This window comes from Xiphias gladius, chromosome 20 (genome assembly GCF_016859285.1).
Source record: "Xiphias gladius isolate SHS-SW01 ecotype Sanya breed wild chromosome 20, ASM1685928v1, whole genome shotgun sequence".
NCBI classification, from domain to species: Eukaryota; Metazoa; Chordata; class Actinopteri; order Istiophoriformes; family Xiphiidae; genus Xiphias; species Xiphias gladius.
Window position 1 is genome coordinate 2,333,333 of NC_053419.1, and position 16,524 is coordinate 2,349,856.

General features: G+C 39.9%; 1 protein-coding gene across 5 annotated transcripts in view; it reads right to left on the reverse strand.

The window, feature by feature from the left end:
* The window catches only part of LOC120806526 (3'-5' RNA helicase YTHDC2), a 34,735-nt gene that overhangs the window by 16,710 nt on the left and 1,501 nt on the right, over positions 1-16,524 (reverse strand). For all 5 annotated transcript variants that reach the window (XM_040157795.1, XM_040157794.1, XM_040157796.1 and 2 more), the window contains 18 exons: positions 15,644-15,809; positions 15,348-15,438; positions 13,820-14,016; positions 13,017-13,219; positions 12,726-12,892; positions 10,441-10,543; positions 9,882-10,038; positions 8,323-8,430; positions 8,082-8,230; positions 6,414-6,549; positions 5,600-5,726; positions 3,886-3,951; positions 3,379-3,557; positions 3,079-3,175; positions 2,590-2,677; positions 1,801-1,881; positions 1,621-1,703; positions 1,369-1,474 (listed from right to left, as the gene is read on the reverse strand). In XM_040157795.1, the coding sequence (XP_040013729.1) occupies positions 1,369-1,474; positions 1,621-1,703; positions 1,801-1,881; positions 2,590-2,677; positions 3,079-3,175; positions 3,379-3,557; positions 3,886-3,951; positions 5,600-5,726; positions 6,414-6,549; positions 8,082-8,230; positions 8,323-8,430; positions 9,882-10,038; positions 10,441-10,543; positions 12,726-12,892; positions 13,017-13,219; positions 13,820-14,016; positions 15,348-15,438; positions 15,644-15,809 (2,304 nt within the window). The remainder of the gene's footprint in view (positions 1-1,368; positions 1,475-1,620; positions 1,704-1,800; positions 1,882-2,589; positions 2,678-3,078; positions 3,176-3,378; positions 3,558-3,885; positions 3,952-5,599; positions 5,727-6,413; positions 6,550-8,081; positions 8,231-8,322; positions 8,431-9,881; positions 10,039-10,440; positions 10,544-12,725; positions 12,893-13,016; positions 13,220-13,819; positions 14,017-15,347; positions 15,439-15,643; positions 15,810-16,524) is intronic.

Here is a 16,524-nt window from a genome sequence, read left to right on the forward strand (position 1 = left end):
CTGTCTTAATTCTACTCTAATTCATGACAGCAGTGTTTGCACCGTCATGCATTTGAAGAATAAAACATGAAATGCTGAAAAAACTATAAAGAAAGGGGGCTGTGATACACAGGATTAACGAGGTAAACACAGTGGACAGTGTGTGTACTGGCACTGTGGTACTTCTACAATCAGATGCTACAGATTTATCAACATACAGTGATCAGCAACAGCATGAAAACCAGTTACTGGTTTTCCCGTTTTTGTGTCTGACGTTCCGGAGCAGCACGCCCTCAAAAATGTCTTAGAGCACATGTTCACATTTTTTCCAGCTCAGTCTTAAAACAACATTCACTTGTGCGTATGTACATTCAAACAGTTTTTGGTCACTGTAATCATTCCTCCTGTCCAAGCTGACCATGAAAAGATCTCTAATGTGATTCCAGTAACAGAGATGGGGTACAAAATCTAGTGTGCAACATTGCATTACTTCCCAATATCAGCCAGAGGGATGCAGGGGTTTTAAACATCAAAAAGTGACAGAGATAAATCAAAGGCGTGTTGTTCTTGTGTCCTACTACATAGTAAGTATGGCCCCATAATGTTACATTAACAGATGCCAGTCAGTCACAAGAATAGGATTTCACATGGGACGGTGATGCAATAATGATGCAGGCTGAAATCACCAAAATTGTCAAATCAATGTTGTTGTTGTTAATGTTGTTCATGTCATTATCTACACATTTCCTCAATAATGATTCCTTTACTTTTCAGTTCATGTTTATATCTTTTAAATGAATAGGTTTGAGATGCAGAAAATCACCAAAACATCCACTGATACTTATCAAACTACTCCAGCTGCATAATCCACTTCTCCACTGCTGACCACTATTTTAAGTATTTTTCAAACAATCATCGCTGTGCCAACAAGTCGCTAAATAACAATAAGCAGTGCATGTCGCTATGTTGTGTAAAAACTCGAAGAGTTAGGAGTAAATCTTCAAGTCTTGCTGTGCCTTGCTTAGGAAAAAAAAAAAAAAAAACCCCACATATTTGTGACAATTTTTCAGCTCAGGAGAAATAAGTACGTGCACTCAGTGGGGAAAAATTGGAAAAACTTGTTTGTAGACCAATTATTTAATTTTTTAAGATTCAAAACACATCTGTGGATCATATTTCCCAAAAATATGTATATAGTTCATATGATCTCTTAGGTTAATATTATTCTGGTATTTTAAACCGGTCACTGTACATTTTTAACTGCAGTAAAGTGTAAAAAATCCAGAGGTTATTTATCATCATCCTGTGTGAACTTATGTGAAGTCAGTGTTTAAGAAAAATAAAAAAAACTCTGCTTGATGCGGGATAAAAGTTGAAACGTGCGTCTACCTGCAGTGGCATCCGTAGCAGCTGTGGAACCTGGAATTCCAGCATGTTGTTGAACCTGAGTCGACTGAAGAGGTGGAAGCAAATCCCCGGTCTGCAGCGCCCAGCTCTGTGGACGCGTTACAAACTCAGTAGATTCTTTGGATGATTCAAACTTAGATTTATATCAGTCGGTTAAAACTGATATTAACAGCAACAGAGGCTTTCAAATTTACTTGCATAAAAACAACAGGATTTCGACATTGTTTATGTTACCTTCCTTTCCTTTGCAGAGCGCTGGCTTTCGAGATCCAAACTGTCTTCAACATAGATACATGACTGAGAGTGTCAAAGGACTTCTACAACAGGAAAAAAAAAAAACATTCGTTAGTTAATTACTAACCACATGTTTTTTACGCTTGTGTTGTAAATGTAATTCTTCGGCAGTGGCTGTACCTCTTTGACCTTTCCTGAATCAATGACAAACACCACATCGTTGATGGTAATGCTCGTCTCCGCAATGTTAGTGGAAAGAATCTGAAAAGAAAAAAATTTAAAGCTATAATCTAGTTTGAGTGAATATCCTAAAATTTCCTGTAAAATTATATTCAAAGGGAAAACCACATTATTGACATATGGTAAAAAGCAGCAGATCTCACCATCTGTATTTTGGCAATTCTTTCTGGACATATAAATAAAAGAAATGTAATTGAAAATATCTTTAGTTTCACTTGTTTTTCCTAGGAAAAATATTTTTTATGTGGTTGGAAAAAAACCCTATTAGTCACATCTTAGAAAAGCTTTTTTTGCATTTTGGGTGCAGAGTTACTGACCTAATTGCAACAGTGCAACACACAATAGCCACAATGTGTCATCTGATACTCTTAGCACATACAAGATAAAACACAAGGACAGAAGAAGTAGTCTGGGTACAACAGCTTGAATGCTGCTCAGCAGAGTGAATGTGATTAAATGCTGGACAGTTGACACATGTTGATGTAGGGAAAAAGGACAGTTAACCAGTTAGGAAGCATGTCAAGACACTGCTGGTGTGTTTTGCCCTTGAGTTACAAAAAATATCTTTGAGTGTCTTGACAAACAAAAGTTTTTCTTCATTAAGGTGAAAAACTCTATGTCATCTAAAGGCCCAAGTAAAGCTTAGCTGAAAGTCATGATTACTGTAGTGGATTGAAATGACACGTGAAAAAGCCAGCAGTATCACTATCAGTGACATCAGAGACTCACTATCTTCCTGACATCAGGAGGAGAGGTCTTCATGGCTTTCTTCTGGTCCAGAGTCTGCATGTCTGAATGTAGAGTGAACACCTGGAACCTGAAAGACAGTACACCTCTGTCAGAGACACACTACACAGTGTCCTGTGCCTATCCCAAAGCCACACCATGCTTAACACAATCGACTGACGTGCTGACACAAACAGCCCATATATACAGTGTTTGTTTAAGGCAAGATGTATCCAGTTCTGAATCTACATCTATGAATACAATATTTTTTATTATCTATTTGAATTATCTATAGATAATAGATGTCATCTATTTTAATGGTTTTTATACACACACGCACGCCTTTAAGAAACATCTATAACTTATCATGACTTTAAATGAACATAACCTACTCTTGCTTGAGTACTCATCATACTAAAAACATTCAGTTTTATAGATATTGCATGATGTTCAAATGTCGTCCATTTGCCTTAAGTACAGGCTACATTTTACCTCTCAGAGTGGGTGTAGAATCTCTTATCGTCGTACAGGATGCGGTCCCTGAGTGCTACTATCTCATCATATCCAGGAAGGAAAATCAGGACAGCACCTGAAGAACAACAGATAAAGTTTAAATTCTAATAATCCCGAAATATCACCCATATACTATGAAATCTGGCTGTGATTAATAGAAATGTTCACAAGGCAACAGGTCGACTTCATATTGTTAATCTTCTGTTGTAGCCTTGAAATACACTCCTCAGTCAGCAGCTACAGTATGTTGTTAAATTCTGGATGAGTGCTGAGGTTCACCGTCACAGGTGGTGGAGCAGATGTTATGCAGCAGATCCATAATGAGGTCCAGGTCCACCCACTCATCATCAAAGCTGTGGTGGTACAGTTTGAGCAGCTCCTGCTCTTCAGTGCTCAGCTCTGCACTGCCACACTGCACCAGAGTGGACTCATCCAGGCTACTCACCTCTCTCAAAGGACTGCACAGGAACAGGAATGCACATGAATGGGATTCTACATCCATATATACATTACATTTCACCATTAATAACTAAAAGAGTTCAAGCATAAAGAATTTAAAATGCTAAGCCAATTTAAATTGTTTTTAATGGAAAGAAAATGTCCATATAACAACCACTGCGCATGACAGAAAAGGAAACTCAGCAACTCCAAATTTGTGGCAAACCTGGGAAAAGGATGCACCTCTACACTGAAATTTCCAGACACAGTAGCCACTAAATAAACACTTATTAACACTGCCTAAGAACAAACAGATAACAACTATTCTGAGGTCAACATTACACTCACATGGAGGATTTGAGTAGATCCACAGCATCTGTCTGCTGGAAGTGTTTGGCAAAGTCTAAGGCTGTCCTGAAAGAGGTGAAAACACTGTTGCTTGATGCATTCAAAGCACGCACATGTCCTGCAGCTTCAAGGAATATAAAAACAAACAAATATAGTACATTTAGAAAGTATTCAGACACATTCACCTTTTCCAAATTTTGTTATGTTGCAGCCTTATGCTAAAATCATTTAATTTCATTTTTTCCCCTCATCAATCTACACTCAATACCCCATAATGACAAAGCAAAAAACAGAATTTTAGAAATTTTTGCAAATGTATTAAAAAGGAAAAACTTACATATCACATTGACACAAGTATTCAAACTCTTTGCTATGACACTTAAACTTTAGCTAAGGTGCCTCCTATTTCTCCTGATCATCTTTGAGATGTTATTACACCTTGACTGGAGTCCACCTTTGGTAAATTCAATTGACTGGACATGATTTGGAAAGGCACTCACCTGTCTATATAAGGTCTCACAATACATATCAGAGCAAAAACCAAGCCATGAGGTTGAAGAAACTATCTGCAGAGCTCAGAGACAGGATTGTGTCGAGACACAGATCTGGGAAAGGCCACAAAAAAAATACTGCTGCATTGAAGGTTGCCAAGAGCACAGTGGCATCCATAATTCTTAAATAGAAGAAGTTTGGAACAACCAGGACTCTTCCTAGAGCTGGCCGCCCAGCAAAAATGAGCAATCGGGGGAGAAGGGCCTTGCTAAAAGAGGTGACCAAGAACCTGATGGTCACTCTGGCTGAGCTCCAGAGATCCTGTGCGGAAATGGGAGAAACTTCCAGAAGGACAAACATCCGTGCAGCGCTCCACCAATCTGGGCTTTATCGCAGAGTGGAAGATGGAAGCCTTTCCTCAGTGAAAGACACATAGAAGCTACTTGGAATTTGCAAAAACATCAAACATCTAAAGGACTCTCAGACTGTGCGAAACAAGATTCTTTGGTCTGATGAAACCAAGATTGAACTGTTTGGCCTCAATTCTAAGTGTCATGTCTGGACAAACCAGACATGCAATACCATCCCAATGGTGAAGCAGGGTAATGGCAGCATCATTCTTTGGGTTTTTTTTCCATGTCAAGGGCAAGGAGAGTGGCCTTGGTTGAGGGAAAGCGGAAAAGAGCAAAGTACAAAGATATCCTTAATGAAAACCTGGTCCAGAGCTCTCAGGAAGGTTCACCTTCCAAATGGATAACGACCATAAGCACAAAGCCAAGACAAAGCAGGAATGGCTTAGAGACTACTCTATGAATGTTAGTGATTGGCCCAGCCAGAGCCCTGACTTAAACCCAATCGAACATCTCTGGAGATCTAAAAATGGCTGTCCACAAACGACTTTCTGAATACACTGTAAAACAACAATGTAATAAGTATAGGTTTAGAAGTGGAAAATGTAGTGGCTAGAGTATAACATTTGCAGTTGGTACAACCGCATTCCTGGTCATATTGTAGAGCCTGGAGGGATTAAATCCAACCTCACACTAACTGAATGTTGGGCTCCAATTTCACAAAACCTTACATGCCTCCTCCGTTTGTATGCACAATGAAAGGAAAACTAACTAAAATAGTAGTAATCATTGTAACTTTGGTGAGTCGTTGAAGACTGTGATGTGACGTCGTTTAACATCAGCTTGGTACTATAACATGATGGGTGTCCTACCATCCATTAGATGCTTTCATGTTGATATCAGCCCCCATTTTGAGCAGCTGCTCCATCTGCGTGAGGAACCCTCGACCTGCTGCCACCATCAAAGGCGTAGCCCCTGTTTCGCTGTGCGTGTAGTCCACTACGTACATAAATACAAGAATGAGGAAACAGTCAGAGGCTTCACATTAAATTTCATTTTCTGCACCTAGTTTTTATGTTCAGGACAGTACAAGGCCACAACTGAAATATTAATTGTTACAGAAACACTTGTTTGCAAAGAATTAGATGAGAATAACTGTTACCACTCTCATGTCTGTACAGTAAATATGAAGCTGGACCTCTAAAGCTCACTGATTAACATGATGTATCTTGTTTGTTAAGTTCGTACAAAAGCTAACAGTGAAAAACAAGTAGTGGTTTTAAGGGGAGTTATGCGGTATCTGCAGTTAGGGTTGGTATATGGATAAAATTGTCTATCACGATATATGTAATCTTATATTGAATTATCTATACAGTATATCATAATATATTAAAGTTTCTGGAAATCCAGTTAAAAAAAACAAACAGTAATGTCTAATCCAGTGAATTATATACCTGACAAATAAAGGTACATCATTAAATTGATGAAAGAATTCATAGATATTCTGTATCACGTGTATATACTGTACATCATCCACTAGAATTTTTAATCACTACAGTACCATGAACAAAATTATTCCCATTCTAATAGCGTTTAAATACCAAATTTTCTAATTTGTATAAAAGAGAAACATGGAATGATTCAGCCAAGGTGAATAAGAGCTGACATCAGCCCTGAGAGTCATACCGTTAACACTTTCATACAGGATGAGGTTGAAGAGCTGAATGAAAGCATCCTGCTCTTCACTGAGGAAAATGCTGGAAATGCAGGAGTCCATCTCCTTCAGCAGCCACGGCTCCAGCTGTTCTGAGTCATTCTCATTCTATGAACCAAAAATCACACACTGACTCAACCCAGTTAGCTTTCACATAACACACCTCCACTCAACATAATTACCGGACAGACGTTTGATAACACTGTTAAAGCTGTTGTGGACTTTAATTAAAACTAAGCTGTTCATTCCAGTATTGGCAAGTCTGAAATGGAGCAGGAAAAACACACTGCTGTATTTTGACACAAAAAAAATCTGTTAAAGTGTATGTACTAGGTTTTTCTAAACTTTCCAAACACATCTTAAAAAAACATGCATGCTCAATTCTGCAATGTTTAGCGAAATCTCTCAGTACCACAGGCCGGCAATATAATGTAAGGAACATTAGCCCTGGCTGTTTAAAGGCAGCAATATACTCCCTCAGATGTGCTAGTCACATGCTTCAATAGATTCGGAAACCTCTGCCACGAGACCTTTCCAATATCAGATTTTTGGGGGCAACCATTTCTCTAACTTTCTCAAACACACAATCTGACGCTCACACCTAATTTGGTAGTGATTGGTCAGGCATGCAGAGGTGAGAGAGGTGACAGAGTTTGAGCTTCTCTCTCTGCTCTGTTTTTTATTCTTGATGCAAATGGACTGATGCCTACAAGCTAGCTCAGGAAGTCAGCTTGACCTGCACTGCTACATGTCTCACAGTGCCTTTGTTCTGGAGGTGACTGAACTTTTGCTTTCTGATGTATCCACTACCGCCAGACGCACCAACAATTTGGCAATTTGTTTCCACGTCTTTCTTTGTTTACATGTCTCAATAATTCGTTACAGCGTGTTGTAGGGAATTGGGAGACCAGAGACCATGATGATCAGCTTTTCCTCAATTTGTTTAAAGTTAAAAAAGTTTGAAGTTCCCTCCTGTAGTGGAGTGGAGTAGTAAAAAACCCTGTGCTTCTGTTTCTGTTGCAATCAAGTTGATAGCGATTTGCCTGGCTGTCGCTGGCCATGTGTCAGAGGATATTTGCATAAAAAGGAGCCTTTCTAGGCTCTCCTCTGTGGTGTAGCTGGGTGCCTTTTGAGTCTGTAGAGCTCTCGGGGGGCACCGGGCTGCAAAGCAAGGTCTTAATTACAATGAATAGTAGCTGTCGCTGGCCCAGATTTTTGAATGCTCATGTGCGAATTATTCAGCCCCACCACCACCCCAGCAGGCTCCGACTTAAGTGCAAGGGAAGAAATCTACTCATCACTCCCTAATCTCTCTGTGCTCTCTCTGAGCCTAGTCGCCAGACAAAGATTACTGTGCTGTATTTGCATGTAAATAAACTTTTCCATGTAAGGTTGACTGACTGAACTATTGTTGTGTCATCTATTACAAAAGATTTATATACAATATAATATTAATCTTACTAACCTACAGGGAAAACAGGCAGTGGTGCTACGTCAGACAGCAAAGGCCATATATTTAATGAGTGAGGTGAAAGCATCATCTTGTTACTACAACTGGAGCAGTGCTTAGAGTGACGTGTGTGTGCGTGTGTGCATCTGTGTGCGTGTGTGCATGTGTGTGCGTGTGTGCATTGGTTTACCGGCTTGTTGAAAGTGCTGTCCTCTCTGTCCAATGAGCTGCTGTCCTGGAGAAAGCCTGGGACAGACACAGGGCTCCTCTGTTTCTCCTCAACACAACTGTTCTCCACTGCCTTACACCACTCTTTCAAACGTTTCTGCTTCTTCTCCTCTGACAACGAGAGCATGTCACACACACAAATGAGATGAAGACATTTATTTATTTTTTCATTCAGTCTGACTAAGTGGACTAATGAATCATACTTCTCTGTGTCTCTTCCTTGTATTTCCCCACGTCCTTATTGTTAAAGCCCGTCAGCCTCAGAATGTCCTCCAGAAAGAGATCCTGTACTTCAAACTGTCTTCCTTTGACTACAGAAAAAAAATAAACTCTTAATTTATTAATAATAAATGATTAACATCCCATTCCACATACAGATGACTCTCGCACCTGAGAGAAACAGTGAACTTGCATTGTTTCACTTAATAAAAGCTCATCTTTAAATTATTCCTGAAGTGACGTGTTCTAGATGTAACACTCTCACCCCAGTATTTATCCATTTATTTGCGTTAATTTATGGTAAACAATGTGTAAGTGATATTTCTGGATGGTACCATGCCCCTATTTATCTGTGTACTTTAAAAAGGTGTTATATGTAAGTTTTCTCTGCTGCTGAACGTGGTTTCTTGCTGGGAGCAGGTGGTGGTGATGGTTGCTTGCCAAGAGCCTCAGCATTTACAGAGTGGACGCTACAGTGACTCGCTATTGGAAAGTGAAGAGACGGGCCAGGGCTAGCTGGTAAGCATGCTAACTTCAGTAGAAGAAAACAAAGGATAGAAAGAGAAGCAAAACAAAAGAAAGCAGAACAAATATTCGTATATGAATGGACAGAGTAGAGTGTCAAGTTTTCTAGGAATGCAAAAAATATCTTGATGGGACATTCTGAGCATTACTAATGTCAACAAACATGTTGATCGTGCAACATAAAAACAGTTTGTCACTGCCATTGTTTCTCTTTTTCTTATTTATACTTGGGATAAACATGCTCTGAGTTTTAGAACAGCAGGCCCCATAATGCTTTGGATGATGCAAGCAACAAGTATAAAAGGGTTGAGTAAGCTTGAAATAAATTAGGTCATGTGAAGTGCCGTAAGACCAAATCTAAAGGCAAAGGTGTTTCTACTTGTTCAGAATGTCCAGTCAGAGTGAAAAGCCTGCCCTTATAGCCTCCTTTTGGCTGCATCCCACTGCCTCTGTGATTCCAGCACCGTGTATATGATGTCTGTGTGTTCAGATTTGACTGAGTGATGGGGGTATGGTGGTGACCTTGTGGTTACCTCTAATACCGTATACTGGGACTGCAACATCCCTGGTTCGATTCTGTTTCCTGTCATCTCTCTATTGTCCATGTGTTAAATACAGATGCCAAAAATATACTTAAAAAATAAATACACAAAAAAAGGCTGAACCACTTCAGTCAGTTAGTTGCACCAAGCAAACTATAAAAACAAGAAAATGAGCATATGCACTGGTCGTATTTCCTGTTTTCTCATTTTTTGAAGCACTGCATATCAGTAGATCATAATAGTTTGGTCTAATCAGCACCTCACATTTCTCTTCTAACCCTTTTTCATCTAAATACAAGACACTGCATTTACATTTACAGATGTTTTTTGTATCTTATCTGACTGTCACAGAGAAGCCAACATGGTGAAAAAAAACCAAAGAATAATTTAGTGTAGTGTGGGAGCAAACTTCTAGAGTAGTAACAGCTGATATGAGCATTCATTCATTTAAGGAACACAGAGTTAGTGGGACTTACGGTGGATAACAGGGCAGGAGCCGAAGTACTGAAGGAACAGAGCTGTATCCAGAGCTGCACTAGACAGGATCAGTTTCAGAGTGGGGATTTTTTGAAGCACATCCCGCATCTTAGTGAGCAGGAAGTCAGTCAGACCATCCCGCTCGTGCACCTCGTCCTGTTAAAACACAGCAAGTCACCTGAACATGATATGCTTTCTCTGTGAGTTCAAACCACTCAAACTGGAGGCTGATAAAGGTTTTAAAGAGGAACTTAACCCCCTCCCCTGACAAGCTTGTTTTTGCTGGCCTCCAGTGGTTTAACTTCCTGCCTTGCTGCAGTGATGCACATGTGTACTCCAGGACCTGGTGAAATCACTGCTTGGTGTGGTCAGAGGTGAACCAGGCTTGAAACTTTCAACCAGAGAGGGCAGCAAAACACTGGTTATCGGCCTGCATTTTAAGTTACTCTTTAAAGAACGATCCCAGCTTCAAATAGGTGTATTTTATAAAGCAGGATTACAGAGTTTACCACTCATCTGAGTCTGTATATCCTGTATATTTAGAGTCTTGATGCTCACCACAATGACATGTGTGACAGTTGTCAGGCTGGCATCCCCAGCCATCAGTGTTCTGAGGAACACTCCACTGGTGCAAAAGGTCAGCAATGTCTTCGGAGAGACCCTGAGGTTTCAAAGTCACAGTTACAAGAGTCACTTCAATATTAAGCAATGTAAGTGTTTTCCACAAGCTCGCAAATGCTACACTAAAAAGTTTGTTGTAATTCTAATTTTGCATAATACAGTTAAATATTTGGGTGAAGGGCCACGTCTCAACCACACCTCTAATCACCTGTCAATAGCCCCTTTCAGACATGGAATACCTAACATTGTGGGCCTCATCTACTCTCTCTGTTAAAGTGATGCATTCTGTCATTCAGAAAGAGTTAATGTTCCTAACTTTTACGTTAATGTTCCTAACAACTTTATTTAGACAGGACAGCATATTTGCAGAAAGAGCCACAATGCGCACGTGATATTTAGCACCAGGTGCAATATCATGTGCATGGGACACTCACCTCCTCTCACAGTTAATCCACTATTTTCAATATTACTTTTCACAATTTATGGTGATTACAGTGATTTCTGCTGCGTGCTTTATAATATCCGACAAGCACTTAATGACAGGATGTATTTCCTACAGTGATCTTCTCTTGCAATCTCTGCGCATGTTTCAGCTTGTGCTGCTTCAGCCTTAAGTTACACAGTCATCATACAGTTCGGATTTGTGCTATATCGAAAGTGTTACATAAATGTTACAGGTGCAACCTAGTAAGATTGCTGTCGAGACTTTTGCATAAAAGTCAATGTGTGCACATAAGAATTACAATATCTGAATGTTGAATCTTAACTGTACATGTATATGTGGAGAGGCTGTACGCCACTGCGACGCCCGCGCCTTCTCTTGAATGCCCAAAACAAATTTCTCCTAAGGGAGAAGATAACGGCTGATCCAAAACATACAATGTGTGTATCTGACACACACTGTACTGTATGTGCTATTAGCTGTTTAAATATAAAGTCTCTGGTAATTGAATTGTACAGTCTAGAAAATGACTATTATTTGAAAAATATTAAATTACACAATAACTTTGATCTAACAATGGGACAGCATGTGTCAGCAGTGTAGACTGTATGTGTGCCAGCTTTTACTGAATCTGAGATTCTGAATTTAAAACTTTAAAAAGAAAAATCTCCTCAGGTGGAACTGCTGAGGCACAACAAATTCCCAACAGGGTTCTTCAAATACAGATCCAGTTTTCAAAATTCTTCATCTCCTAATGATTCTGGTGTACTTTCTAAGACACTTTTAGAGACAGCAAATAAGCACAGAGTTTACCAGTTCAATCTACTGCATTTCAAATGGAAGTATTTTAAGAAATGGATGGATACAATGTCTAACAATGTCTAATACGCATTATTAGCATAATTGTGTTATGTGTGTGTTTTATGTGTATATTATATAAGTTTAAAAAATGTACTGTTTTTATTTCCCTCAGTGCAGTAACAAAAAATATTGCAATCTAGCATCTAGCGTCTCTAATCAAGATAATAACATAATTGGTAATTTTGAAATATTTATGGACCAATTGCCAGAAAAGCAGGACACTGAAACTAATGGAAACTAATATAATACAATAATACAATAATTAACTATCTAACATAGACCATGAGCATTCTGCTGCGTTTAAGTGTTGTAGGGATTTCACCACCAGCTAAATAAATTGCTTATTTTTTGCTGCACGTTGCTCTAACTTTATCTGAAGGCAAATTTGTTGTTGCACTGCTGCAGGTCACAAAATACAGTGGTAGGCTGAGGCTGAGCGCTCGACCTTCTCAAATTATCAAAAATAACACAGGTTCTTACTTTAAAATGTTGGAAGGTAGAAAAATGTTTAAACAAAGGACTTGCGGTTTCCCCTTCATCATTAGTACACTCTCAAAAATATTACATTTTGCAGTTGTTTCATTATCAAACTTTTGTATACATCATCAGTCTTTTTTTCTTTGCTGGTGCCTGTAGTGTCAGACAGAGAGGCCAAAGAGACCAACCAAGGGACGTGAACGAAAGATTCAATATGGGATTTAAATGCTGTGAAGTTTAATGAATCAGGTATATTGGAACCAGATCCAAAATGGACCCAGCTATCAGAACCCATTCCTATATCTGAATCAAGTTGGCTTGATTTGCTGATTGCCAGTGACCGCAGCTCATCCTTGAATGGCATTAGTTGCTCTGAGTGTAGATTAATAAAATGTTGGTTAGTGTCTTTCTATCACAGATAAAAGGCTCTGGTCTAATCTACCTGCTCTCCAGTCTGATGTGATAGCCAACAGTCTGGCCCACACTCTCTCCTCTCTCTGCTGCCACTCTTTCAGCAACAGCAATGGCAGCCAGGCGTCTGGGCTGAGTGCAGAAGATCCTACATGGCTCTCCATTCTTGCTGCACTCATCCAGCAGGAACTGTGGGATCTAGACAATGCACAGTGACCAGAGTGACTCAGGTTTATACTCTGGGGACCATAAATGTCTGAACCAATTTTCATCTCAATCTGTCCAGTAATTGCAGGACCGTTTGTCTGTCAGACAGACCCACCTGTGTAGTTTTTCCAGAGCCAGTCTCTCCCACCACCAGCACCACCCTGTTTCCACTGACGAGCTGAATGATCTCCTCCTGGCGTTCTTGAACAGGTAGGGAGCGTCGAAAACTGTCTAGTTCTGATGGATTCCTCCTCCGAGGCACCATGGGAATGCCATTGTTTAAGCGTCCGCTTGCCCTGTTTCTGTCACAACTGATGTCTGAGGGAAGGGCAGAAGAATATTATATGACCCGAAACAACATACCTGTTGACTCCACACTTCTGTGTTTTTTTCATCTTGAAATGCAGAGGAATGGGTGCATGGTATGTGGAAGTGGACTGGTTGGTGTCCTGACATTACTGTATACACTGGAATATTTACATTTCATCACTACTGAACAATTTGCTGACAATGAAAGAGTTAACAGTCAGGGTTTTTTTTTGTTTCAGCTCTGAATGACAACATCCGTGTTTATCACACTGTGTAAAAACAGTACATAGTGTATACACTGTATGTACTGTTTGTACTTTGTGAAATATTGTGTTTTGTGAAATTTTGTTGTGTTTTGACCTCTCAGGGCCACCATAGTATTATGACCTCCTTTTTCATCCAGCCACTCCACTCCGCTTCCTGCCCTGTCTGCAGTCTTTTGTAATGCACTTGTAAAAAGCAGAATAGAAACCCGGCTACATGTACACATGGCTGAGAAATCTGCATTCTCCAGAAGTCGTCTACCTGGGGAAATCAGGTTTCACCGACTGTAACCTGGTTGCATCAGTTCACATAAATTCACTTAGGTAACTGGTCACCGACACTCACCATGCTCTGCAGGCACAGACATGCCACTTTTGTTGCTGGGCTGCATGTCTGTGCGTTCCTTATTGCTGATGGGAAACCTCTGAAGCAGGCTGCGGATGAAATATAAGGAATTGTGGGAGAGTGTGAGGGGCATGGTAGGCCGAGGTTTGTCTGAACCATCCTTCTTCCTGATGGTGAGAAAGCGATTTGGTCCTTTCCTGAAATAGAAAGAGAGAAACGTCTCCCATTAACATACAGTTAGGTCCATAAGTATTTGGACAGTGACACAATTTTCGTAATTTTACTTCGGTACACCACCACAATGGATTTGAAACAAAGACATCAAGATGTTATTGAATTCTAGACTTTCCGCTTTAATTGAAGGAGTTTAACAAACATTTTGATTTAACCATTTAGGAATTACACCCATTTTTATACGTAATCCCTCATTTTCAGAGGCTCAAAAGTAATTGGACAAATCAACATAATTATAAATATAACGATTATTTCAAATACTTGGATGAAAATCCTTTGCGGCCAATGAATGCCTGAAGTCTGGAAGCCATGGACTTCACCAAATCCTGAGTTTCCTCCCTTGAGATGCTTTTCCAGGCCTTTACTGCAGCTGCCTTCAGCCGCTGCTTGGTTGTGGGTCTTTCTGCCCCTAAGTTTTGTCTTCAGTAAGTGAAAAGCTGCTCAATTGAGTTGAGGTCAGGTGACTGATTTGGCCATTGAAGAATTTTCTTAAGCATCCACCTTAGTTGTCTTCTGTGGTCTTCCAGGTCTTTTGGTGTTGCTGAGCTCACCAGTGCATTCTTTCTTTTTAAGAATGTACCAAATTGTTGATTTGGCCACTCCTAAAGTTTCTGCCATCTGTCTGATAGGTTTGTTTTGTTTTTTCAGCTTAATGATGGCGTCCTTCACATGCGTCAACACCTCTCTGGACCACATATTGAGAGTTCCAATGAATAGCTACCAAATGCAAATTCAACACTTGGCATCAACTCCAGAACTTTATCTGATTAATCTGTCATTAAATAATGAGTGAACAGGCCACACCTGGCCTGTTACTTTTGAGCCTGTGGAAACACTATTTAAGACTACTAAGAGAGTGGTGACTGCAGTGGTGTTTGCAGTGGCGCTCGCTTTTTTAGATGAGTTTTACTAAAAAGGATAAGCCTTTTGTCTTTCTACAGTTTCCTTAACGTTTTCTTTACTATCAATCTCCACCAGCAGCACAAAAGTGTCGGAGAGACACAAGCAGCCAGAGCTCACCAGTCACAATTCTTGCAGTTACTATGTGCTCTCTCTGTAGTGTGAGACGTGAAACTCCACAGTCAACACCACCTCAAGCATAGACAGGCACACCAAAGCTGCACCACAGCACTACAAAACCAACTTTATTGTAAAATAAATTCCACCCCTGTGTGCGAGTGAGTGGGTGTAACTTTGTAAATTACTCACGTCATTTTCAGCGCTAATTATTTTGTCAGCACAATTCCTCAGAATGACACTCAGATACTTGATGAACACTGGTGGAGGAACTTACCCTTTGCTCTTAGAAACGTAACCCAGGGACTGTGCCATTCGATGAATGAAAGCCCTCTCCGTACTGGACAAGGAGGAGGGAAATTCCATCTCTGTTCAGTCAGGGAAAGCAAAGGGCAAATATTAGGACACTCCACAAAACTCCACCATCATACCTTTCTGGGACAATAGTGAGCATGACAGTGGCGTACATCTGTCATGTGATTTAACAAAAAGTTATTTTTTTTACTGAAGCTGAGCCAAACGAAATGTTTGGCTTTTATTTTCTGATATAAAAACAATAACAACAGTTGAAACCTCTCTGGTCACTGTAGCGAAACCTCTCCAGAGAGAGGTTCACTGCTATCTTGACTTCTTCATCGATGTGAATTTCTTTGAGGCCGTTGGAGATGGAACCACGACATGATGCCTTCTGGCTCTTGGTTGGTTTCTGTGAGGCTGTACCAATATTCGACATGATGCACTGCAACACAACAACACTTTATCTTAACACAGTTCACCAAGTATGGGAAAAACACACATACAGGTCTTCATTTACTACAGCTTATCTGCTGAAAACCACTGAAATTTCTGATGAAACAATTTGCTGAAGGTTTTTTTGCAATTCCATGTCTCCTAAATGTATCCAGAATACAAGAAGTCAACTAATGAGAGCAGAGGGAACACTTAGAAAACACACTCTTTAATTGTGCATCAAGTGAAAGATCCATATTTTATTAGAGCAGACAGTTAAAGGTATGTTGGGAAATTTTCAATTCTAGGCCTTTTTTCTAATATATATTTGTGTGGCATTGTGTGCCTCTATCACAGAGACAGCAGAGAGATGCCATCCAACAAAGGAACCAGGCTGGACTTCGACCGGGGAACTTGTGATTCATAGTCAGCACCTTAACCCCTTGTCTACCAAGGCGCCCTTCAGTTCTATTTCTAATACTGTACATACACACTCACTGCTTTTGTAAGAACAGGGGGTTGATAAAACATCAACACCTGTAAAATGTAGTGCATAAGTACAGATGTTCATTTCTGAAGGTAACAGAGACAGCTTATATTATAATGCTGTATAACAGCAAGGGCAAGTATTTCATCATTTTAGTGGACAAAATAACACTTCACACTAAAACATTAGGGCTGAGAGGCTTAAGAGGCTTATTTATTTGAGAGGTTGGAGTGGTGAA